General features: G+C 44.2%; 1 protein-coding gene across 1 annotated transcript; it reads right to left on the reverse strand.

Moving 5' to 3' along the window:
• Nucleotides 1–1,762: 1,762 nt before the first annotated feature.
• On the reverse strand, nt 1,763–10,604 carry ddost (dolichyl-diphosphooligosaccharide--protein glycosyltransferase subunit (non-catalytic)). Its single transcript, NM_001127009.1, is given in 11 exon segments — nt 1,763–2,283; nt 3,014–3,120; nt 3,300–3,420; nt 3,841–3,988; nt 4,069–4,217; nt 4,969–5,062; nt 5,174–5,268; nt 6,026–6,129; nt 6,838–6,924; nt 7,887–7,997; nt 10,445–10,604. Coding segments are annotated over 11 exon segments (1,314 nt in total). The 5' UTR covers nt 10,593–10,604; the 3' UTR covers nt 1,763–2,133.
• Between the last annotated feature and the right edge of the window lie 632 nt (nt 10,605–11,236).

The following is an 11,236-nucleotide window of genomic DNA, read 5'->3' on the forward strand; positions in this document are numbered from 1 at the left end:
CACAGAATGCAATAAAATCACAAAAATGCAATAAAAACGAAAGCAGTAGGGTTGCCAGTCAGGCCCCTCCTCCAAAAGAATAGCACGTGTAAGTGTAAATGTAATCGCTAATTAATAAGTGATCTGTTCGGCTCTCCTGCCGGTTCCGACTCCTGACACAATGTAGCAGCAGCTGATTAACAAAACTGGAGGAAAAGCGACTTTCAGTGGGGAATAAACCGAATGTGCTTTTCCTTTCTGTTATAAAAAGAGATGCCGAGCCCGGGGCAATAAAGTAGGGCAGTTAGGGCTAATTTTATATGTGGATATATACTATATACTATATATATGTTTGTGAGTGTGTTTATTGGGCAATGACTCCAGTATAAAGCTCAGTGTGCGAGAGTGGGAGCGATTGCTATTACAGCGCTCAGTAAATCTCGCCCGGAATGGCACCCACCCAGGGCTCCTATAAAATGAGGGTGCAGCGGTGAAACTGACACTTTCTAGAGCTACAGTCGCTCATGGGCTTGGGTGGGGACAAAGAGTACGTTAGACACCGGGGGGGCAAACCTATCAAACTTGAAACGTATAAATAAGCCCCACTGTGTCCAGTGCATTTTAGGGTATAATCTCCAGTACCTACCCTGGTCGGGGGTTGCACTGAGGTGCAGGATACGAGGAACCCGAGGGCTGCAGAGAAGCTGAGGGGGCTCAATCCTTTGGGACATTTGACCAGTTCTCCTAGGTAGGTGCCCCCTTTATTACTCACAGCACAGGGGGCCCCACATGTGAGACCCCCACAACCTCATTGGACCGTTACCAAGACGAAAATCGCAACTTTTCCCTAAAGGGGCGGGTTCACCTACCGCAAATTAACTTTTAGTATGTTATAGAATTGCCTATTCCAAGCTTTCAATTGGTCTTCATTATTTATTTCTTCATTTTTTCTTTTTCTTTCCAGCTTTCAAATGGGGTCACTGACCCCGGCAGCCAAACCCTATTGCTCTGTGAGGCTCCAGTTTTATTGTTATTGTTACTTTTTATTCCTTATCTTTCTATTCAGCCCCTCTCCTATTCTCTCATTCAAACGGCTCCCTGGTTGCTAAGGTCATTTGGACCCTAGCAACCAGGGAGCTGCTGAAACTCCAAACTGAAGAGCTGCTAAATAAAAACTAAAAAACTACAAATAGAAAATGAAGACCAATCGCAAAATATGACTCTCTACATCATACTAAAAACTTCAGGGTGAACAATCCCTTTAAAGGAGCAATAAACACTTGTATTGAACATAAACCACATAAATAGTATTGGGGCAGAAGCTCAAGGTTAAAACCATATAATATATATATATATATATATATATATATATATACATACACACACGCTAGGCTTGCAATGGGGGTAGGTCGGCCTGATCGGGTTCGGAGCCCCAGGTGCTGGATCAGGTGAGTGCAGAGCTCCTCCCCCTTGCTGATGTCAGAGTGCTGGCCCTACCCCTATAGTATAATGCAGAAAATCATATTACGAGACTGGTTTTCACTTCTGTGGTTTCTGAATTATTGAGCTTAGCTGCCTGGTTGCTAGGGTCCAGCTTACCCTAGCAACCAGGCAGTGGTTTCAACACAAGTGATTGGAAGATGAATAGAAGAGGGTCTGAAATAATTCAGAAGCTATAAAATGATGACCAATTGAAAAGTTGCTGAGAGTAGGCTATTTTATAACCACATCTTTATGGGAGCAACCCCCCTGCCCCCGGTACGGAATATTCCACTTGCACACATTTAGGGGGGGGGGGAAGAGATTTTATTACAAAGGTTCAAGTGCCCCTCATCCCAGTCCAACGACAAAACGAATGAAATAAAAATACATCCACAGTGACACAAAGCGACGAGCGACTGCCGGGAATGTGATCAGTGCAGTTCCCTGGGCGGGTGAATTTCATGCTCTCCCCTCTGGTGATTAACCCCGTCTGTGCTGGGGCCGGCCGCTCCCTCTCTCTCAACGTAGCACAGTAAAAAAAGTTAATTATTAATTTTAATTTTTTTAAACCAAAAAAACCATCCCAAATCAGAGCTGAATGCCGGCCAATGAAGGATCTTATGGGCCAGGTGTAGGCGCCCTCTGGTGGAGATTTCACGTAAGTGCACTACCTTAGTCAGATTTCTCTTTCTCCTTCATGTGTAGGAAGACGATGCTGAATATAAAGAGTCCGAACATGACGGAGAAGGCGCTGGCGTAGTACGGGTAGGCCGAGGGGATGAAGCGCTCGTACTGGGTGTGCTGCAGGGGGCGCACCGACACCTGTAATGGAGGGGAAAACAGTGTGAAACAAGCAGTGTCACCATGATAAACTCCTAGGGGGTTATGAAACCCATAGCAACCAATCAGTAAGTACAATTTACTGCCCACCTGTTTAACTGCCCCACAGCACCCCCTAGAGTTGCTATAGTCATAATTATAGATGCAAGGAAATTGCCCAATGAGAATTCTACTGAGCAACAATGTGACTGTAAGTGCAAGAGAAGTGACCAATGAGAATGCTGATTCCCTGTGTCAGGCCCCTTGCTGGTACCTTACATATAGAGATAATGATGGCATTTTCCCCTCATTATATGGCACAGGAATCAGACATGGGGATAAAGGGACAGACTTGTTCAGTGCTGGGAAACTGTGCTTATTGCTCCCAACTCCAATTGCAGGAACAGAGAACAGGGAGCCGGATTTACTCACATCAGCTGGGATTCTCATTGGGGGATTTCTTGCATTTTAATGCAGTTTTATTGGGCAATATTGCTTTAAGAATACAGCCCTGATGTTGCTGGACTACAGCTCCCAGCATGCCTCACCCTTCATTATATGTTACATTATTCTGGGATTTGTAGTCCGGCAACAGCTGAGTAACGTTTGGTTGAGCCACGCTGTGCGGCAGGGTTTAGTTCCCCTTTAAAAGCCAACACCTTATTGGCTGCTATGGGTTACTGCTGCCTTTTATTACATATTTATACATATTACAGATATTTCCCATGCTCACCTGTGTGGTAGAGTACAGGTGTGTATACCCCAACCTGTTATAATCCACCTTGAACTGGAACACACCATAAACATCCGGGAGCTTGAACTGGACACTGTACTTCCCTCCTAGTAGGAGAAAAAACAAACAAAGAATAAGAAAGGCGGCCCTCCTGCTGTTATATATACACAGTGCAGGGCTCCCTAGGGATAGTGCATTCGGCCGGAGTACCACCAACAATAAGGACAGACCCGGTGAATGGTGAGAATAACTGCACCGCAGACAGACCACTATATAATCTACTCACCATTCTTCTTTAAGAAGGTCCTAACAAATGGATCAATACGGACAAACTCCAGCTGGATATCGTCCCCATCAAACGGCACCCACTTTCCATTGGACAGCTGTTCAATCACGATGCTGTATTCCTGAGAGGGAAGCACAAAAAAATGGAGTGAGACCGGAAGATGTTTAAAGGGTAAATAAACAATAAACACAATGGGAAGGGAGAAAGATAGCAGCTCCCAGTAGGTATCAGAATAGCACTCAATAGTAAGAAATCCAAGTCCGGCTTGGGACTCCTCCAGTTACATGGGAGTAGGAGAAACAATAGGTTAGCTGAAAGCAGTTCTAATATGTAGCACTGGCTGAAAGCTCAGACTCAGGCACACTTTACTGCTGCGCTGCAAGTTGGAGTGATATCCCCCCCCTCACCCCCAGCAGCCGATCAGCAGAACAATGGGAAGGGAGCAAGATAGCAGCTCCCAGTAGGTATCAGAATAGCACTCAATAGTAAGAAATCCAAGTCCGGCTTGGGACTCCCCTAGTTCCATGGGATCAGCACGTACCACAAGGTCAGTGACAGTGTAGGCGCTTGGAGGAGAGGATTCCCCTACGCGGTGATGGGAGACTTGCCCGACTCTCAGGACGCCCTCTTCCTTAAACACCCAGCGAGACAGGGCCACGGCCAGCTCGTAGTTGCCAGTTTTGGCATACCTAAGGAACAGGGACAAGGGATGAGCCCAAAAACCCTGACAAATTTACCCGGAGCTTGAGAAGGGAAGAGAGATAAGTACCGGTTGGAGCCCCCGGCGGCTTTCTGTACGGCGGAGTTAAAGAAGGCGTCACTGAAGAAATCCATGGAGCCGCTGAACACGACACGGGCGTTATTTCTGGCCTGTAGCCCTGCGATCAGGAGCGTGTTCTTCCCTACAGCGTGTGGGTACTGTGAAGGCAACAGAAACCCCAGTTGCACCATTAATACCTGGAACATGTGATCACTGATGGGATAACCACCCCCTTTATGGGCATCTCTGGGTGACTATTCCATCAGGGGTAAAAGGACTGCTGGGCACAAAGAGAGTGATATTCTGAGTCAAATTGCAATTGGTCTTCATATTTTATTATTTGCAGTTTTTGATTTATTTAGGCTTTTGTTCAGCAGTTTGGAATTTCAGCAGTTATCTGGTTGCTAGGGTCCAATTAAACCTAGCAACTAGGCAGTGGTCGGAAAGAGAGACTGGAATATGAATAGATGAGGGGCTAAAGAGAAGGATAAGGAATATAAAGTAACAATAAAACTGCAGCCTCACAGAGCAATAATTATTTTGGCTGCCGGGGTCAGTGACCCCCGTTTGAAATCTGGAAAGAGTCAGAGGAAGGCACATAATTCCTAAACAATAAAAAATAAATAATAAAGACCAATTGAAAAGTTGCTAGGAATAGGCCATTCTATAACAAACTAAAAGTTAACCTCTTTAAAGAGCCAAATTTCACTTAAACTGCTCTGCTGAATTGTGCTCAATACAGGGGTGTTTTGCAACTGCCCCAATCCCCCCCCCCACAATCTGTGATGTCATAGAAGGGGGTAGAACTGGATCAAAAATGGCAGCCAGGGTTGGCCAACAAAAGGCTTAGGGTACAACCTGCTTGTTTCAGTGTAAGTTTGTGAGAAAAAAATTGTTATGACCAAGTACCTGTGTGATTGGCTTATCCGGGAAAAAGGAGTAGGAGGTGGAAGAGCCAGTCAGAATGTCCAGTACCAGAGGATTGTCCGGATCGGCCACCATGCTGTGAGGAAAGGACAGTGGTTACTAAAGGCACAGCAGGAAAACTACTGCATTAACTGGAAAAACTTAAGGGAACAAAGATGCTCGGAGAAACAGATAAACAGACACGTACCCAACACCCCTGAAGAGAATGGGGTTCAGAGGAGCCTTTCCCACAATGGTTGGAGCTTTCAGAAGGCTCTCAGAGTCGGCCACAATAAGTGAGTGCTAAGGAGAGAGACACAAAATGTAACGACAGCCAATGAACTCAACCATCTCTTCTATAAAGAGGATAAACCCAGAAAGCAGGGGGTTACAGAGACCTTGTTAAAGGGGAACTATCACTGTTAGAGAGAAAAAAAATCCCCCAAGCCCTATTACTTACCCCCTCCCCATACCAGTATATAGTCCTGAAGGAATACGGGCCCTTCCTTCTCTTCCAGCTAATCAGCTAATAAATCCCCATTGGCCGGGGTGATGCAAGAATCTGATAGGCTGGAGACACTGGTAGTCCAGCCTATTGCCTACTGCACTGCTCTCCAGACCAGGAAAACAATGGAGCAGGAAAAGGAAAGGACTACAAAAGACAGACACTGGGGAAGGTATTAGGGAATATTAACCCCCATATGTAATAAAGGGCACAACGTTTGCCCAGGAGCAGTAACCCAGGGCAACCAATAAGATGTTTGCTTTTAAACAGGTGACTAGTAAATCCTACCTGCTGATTGGTTGCTATCAGTTACTGCATCTGGGCAAACATTGTGCATTATATTACATAACCCCATAGGTGGTGTCTGGGCGGGATCCCCCAATCTGTACTGTTAGGGTGCAATTTTAAAGCCATGAATTACCCGTACTGTCCGGAATTTGGCCAACATGAAATAAATTGCAAAAAAGTAAATGAAGCTATATGTAGGGTATACATCCCCCCCCATGCTAGTAACAGTCAGTGACTCCCCTTCCCATTGGATAACAGGGTATGTACCTGGCCCGGGTCGGAGATATCATAGTTATGGTGGTCAATCACAGCTGTTTTGTCTTCATCAAACTCAATGCCACATTCGCTGCCCAGCTCCCGCAGGGGGTCCCCTAAAGCGCAGAGAACAGGAATCAAGTTGGGCTACTTTGTCAGCAGGCAGCACCCTTGCCTTCGCCCCAATCAGAACGCTTTTTGCTCTGGGTACATCCTTCCCCCAGCACTTTAGCCATTAGACAGCTTTCCTTTCTATTCTATACTCATCCATCTGCTGCGCGCCAGTCTCCCCATGTCTGTATGCTGGCACACCCCCCAGCTCTGCCTATGTGCTCAGGATTCAGAAAATCATATTTTAACATAGAGAGAACAATTGGTTGGGGTAGGAATGGCATTTTGCTGTATAAATGTATATATTTGCAAGAGATTATGGTCTCTTTAAGGGTTAAGATATCAGGGTCTCACTCAGGGGCAAACAATATTGTCCCAACCAGCTGCCCAAAATAAAAATGCCTTGCAGGAAAAGTCAAGGCATGTATGGCCCCTTTAAGGGATCAGAAGTACCCAGTTCATGTCATTTCACCACCCCTAAGCTCCAACACAACTTAATTCACTTTGCCTGGCACTCAAGAGTTAAGAGAATTGTTTTAACAAAATAACGATTCTGTTTGGAAACTAGAGCTATGACCAAAGCACTGCTGCCCCCTAGTGGCCTCAGAGACCATTGCACGAGGCGTAAGTGAGCAGGATATGCGCTCCCGGGGTAATCTGCGTCTGCTGAATGTAACGTGTGTGTTACGCACAGGATAAACATAAAGACTCACCGATATCTGAGCTTGCTGCAACCAGCACACTGCCGCCTCCGTCGATAAATGAGCTGATAGTCTCAATGTTGATGTTTCCACCAAAATCTGAAACAAAAACACCACGACTTAACCCAACCATAACGCTGCCCCACTGCGCCCCCTGGTTTTGCTATAGAAGTTGCTGAAAAACATAATTCTAGATGCAAGGAAATTCCCCAATGAGAATTCTACTGAGCAACAATGTTACATAGTTACATAGGGTTGAAAAAAGACCAGTGTCCATCAAGTTCAACCCATCCAAGTAAACCCAGCACACCTAACCCACATGTGACTGTAAGTGCAAGAGAAGTGACCAATGAGAATGCTGATTCCCAGCACTGTGTCAGGCCCCTTGCTGGTACCTTACATATAGAGATAATGATGGCATTTTCCCCTCATTATATGGCACAGGAATCAGACATGGGGATAAAGGGACAGACTTGTTCAGTGCTGGGAAACTGTGCTTATTGCTCCCAACTCCAATTGCAGGAACAGAGAACAGGGAGCCGGATTTACTCACATCAGCTGGGATTCTCATTGGGGGATTTCTTGCATTTTAATGCAGTTTTATTGGGCAATATTGCTTTAAGAATACAGCCCTGATGTTGCTGGACTACAGCTCCCAGCATGCCTCACCCTTCATTATATGTTACATTATTCTGGGATTTGTAGTCCGGCAACAGCTGAGTAACGTTTGGTTGAGCCGCGCTGTGCCGCAGGGTTTACATCCCCTTTAACCTACAAAATAAAGCAAATGGCTCCAGCGGCATGCTGGGAGTTGTTAAACAACATATGGAGAGAGCCTTTGCTTGCTCAGAATTGTTCTGTACAAATAGAAAAGTACAAAAGAACCCCCTTTGGCTCGGGTTGGTATCCTTTGTGTGAATCACTAAAGAGAAAATATTTGGCAGTCTAAAAGAAATTAAATGGCACAGGGTGCAATTTAACTACTCAGTGTCCATTCTTGGTGCCTGCTTACCCCCCTTACCAGAAAGGAAACCAAACATGAAGCAAAGTAACCAACGTACCTTCGACAGAGGGGGAGAAGATGATCAGATTGTCGTACAAGAACTCTCCATACTTGATCAGGGACAGGCTTGGATCATCGGCTGTTCGAAAGGAAAGGTCAAATCCTCTGTCTGGGGGGCGAGAAAGGGAAGAAGTAGTTGTTATTTTTGTAGGTATCAGAATAGCACTCAATAGTAAGAAATCCAAGTCCGGCTTGGGACTCCTCCAGTTACATGGGAGTTGGAGAAACAATAGGTATGGCCATGGAACTCCTCTGTGACTTATAATATCCCTATATGTTACAATAGGGGGTACTTTATTCACTATATATTATAAGGAACTCCTCGGGGGCTTATAATATCCCTATATGTTACAATAGGGGGTACTTTATTCACTATATATTATAAGGAACTCCTCGGGGGCTTATAATATCCCTATATGTTACAATAGGGGGTACTTTATTCACTATATAAGGAACTCCTCGGGGGCTTATAATATCCCTATATGTTACAATAGGGGGTACTTTATTCACTATATATTATAAGGAACTCCTCGGGGACTTATAATATCCCTATATGTTACAATAGGGGGTACTTTATTCACTATATAAGGAACTCCTCGGGGGCTTATAATATCCCTATATGTTACAATAGGGGGTACTTTATTCACTATATATTATAAGGAACTCCTCGGGGGCTTATAATATCCCTATATGTTACAATAGGGGGTACTTTATTCACTATATATTATAAGGAACTCCTCGGGGGCTTATAATATCCCTATATGTTACAATAGGGGGTACTTTATTCACTACATAAGGAACCCCTCGGGGGCTTATAATATCCCTATATGTTACAATAGGGGGTACTTTATTCACTATATATTATAAGGAACCCCTCTGTGACTTATAATATCCCTATATGTTACAATAGGGGGCACTTTATTCACTATATATTATAAGGAACTCCTCGGGGGCTTATAATATCCCTATATGTTATAATAGGGGGTACTTTATTCACTATATATTATAAGGAACCCCTCGGGGGCTTATAATATCCCTATATGTTACAATAGGGGGTACTTTATTCACTATATATTATAAGGAACTCCTCTGTGACTTATAATATCCCTATATGTTACAATAGGGGGTACTTTATTCACTATATATTATAAGGAACTCCTCGGGGGCTTATAATATCCCTATATGTTACAATAGGGGGTACTTTATTCACTATATATTATAAGGAGCTCCTCTGTGACTTATAATATCCCTATATGTTACAATAGGGGGTACTTTATTCACTATATATTATAAGGAACTCCTCGGGGACTTATAATATCCCTATATGTTACAATAGGGGGTACTTTATTCACTATATAAGGAACTCCTCGGGGGCTTATAATATCCCTATATGTTACAATAGGGGGTACTTTATTCACTATATATTATAAGGAACTCCTCGGGGACTTATAATATCCCTATATGTTACAATAGGGGGTACTTTATTCACTATATATTATAAGGAACTCCTCGGGGGCTTATAATATCCCTATATGGTACAATAGGGGGTACTTTATTCACTATATATTATAAGGAACTCCTCGGGGGCTTATAATATCCCTATATGTTACAATAGGGGGTACTTTATTCACTATATATTATAAGGAACTCCTCGGGGGCTTATAATATCCCTATATGTTACAATAGGGGGCACTTTATTCACTATATATTATAAGGAACTCCTCGGGGCTTATAATATCCCTATATGTTACAATAGGGGGCACTTTATTCACTATATAGTATAAGGAACTCCTCGGGGCTTATAATATCCCTATATGTTACAATAGGGGGTACTTTATTCACTATATATTATAAGGAACTCCTCGGGGGCTTATAATATCCCTATATGTTACAATAGGGGGCACTTTATTCACTATATATTATAAGGAACTCCTCGGGGGCTTATAATATCCCTATATGTTACAATAGGGGGTACTTTATTCACTATATATTATAAGGAACTCCTCGGGGGCTTATAATATCCCTATATGTTACAATAGGGGGCACTTTATTCACTATATATTATAAGGAACTCCTCGGGGGCTTATAATATCCCTATATGTTACAATAGGGGGCACTTTATTCACTATATATTATAAGGAACTCCTCGGGGGCTTATAATATCCCTATATGTTACAATAGGGGGTACTTTATTCACTATATATTATAAGGAACTCCTCGGGGGCTTATAATATCCCTATATGTTACAATAGGGGGCACTTTATTCACTATATATTATAAGGAACCCCTCGGGGGCTTATAATATCCCTATATGTTACAATAGGGGGCACTTTATTCTCTATATATTATAAGGAACTCCTCGGGGGCTTATAATATCCCTATATGTTACAATAGGGGGTACTTTATTCACTATATATTATAAGGAACCCGTCGGGGGCTTATAATATCCCTATTATCACTATAACCCCCCCAGTCCCCATATTAACAGAGCCAGGCTGATATATATATATATATATATATATATATATACCCCCCCCCCCCAGCGCAGACAGTTACCAGAGAGACTGCGGAAGAAGAGAGAGTGCGTCTCCCGTAGGTTGATGTTCTCCAGCAGGACGAGAGTGCGGGGCCCGGCCCGGAGCCCAGACCCCAGCAGGAGGCATGAGGCGGCCACAAGCAGCACAGACACACGGAGAGAAGCCATGTTACCCGCCCGGCACTGACAACTCCACATCACCGGAAGGCGCTCTCCTTCCCACCAATCGCGTGTGAGAACGTCAGCCACCGGAAGCGCGCCTCTTACAGCCAATCGCGCACTGACAGCTCCCGGCATCACTTCACTCATGTGACCAGGGATAGACGGGTAACCGCCGCCATGATGGATAAGGGCAAAGTAGCGTTTAGTGCGCTGTTGTGCCCTGTACAAGGGTTTAAACGTGCTGGCATGATAGGTATAATAATATAAAATAATAATAAGTATTTGGCTTTCGCTTCTTGGACTTTTGGCTAAGATCAAGTGTAGGTATAAGCCTGGAAACGGATTTTTTGAGAAATTCCGCCAAAACCTCACTAGCCCCGCCCATCCCTTTCACTTCCTGCTGGTTGAATTCTCTGGATGTGCAGGGGAGCTGTACAATGTAATGTAGGATAGGAACCAATCAGCAGCTAGGCTGACCTGATAGGGAACTGAAGCCTGTCTGTGCTTGTGTGAGTGCAGGGCTGTGATTGGCTCTCCCCCTCCTACTGTGCTTCTGGCAGGGACTGTTAGGACACGCCCACTCTTCATTTCACGCACCGACGAGAAGCGATAGGATCTATAGGGAGCTCCAATAAAGGGGCCATTGTTAC

Source organism: Xenopus tropicalis, chromosome 7, assembly GCF_000004195.4.
Source record: "Xenopus tropicalis strain Nigerian chromosome 7, UCB_Xtro_10.0, whole genome shotgun sequence".
In the NCBI taxonomy this organism is placed as follows: Eukaryota; Metazoa; Chordata; class Amphibia; order Anura; family Pipidae; genus Xenopus; species Xenopus tropicalis.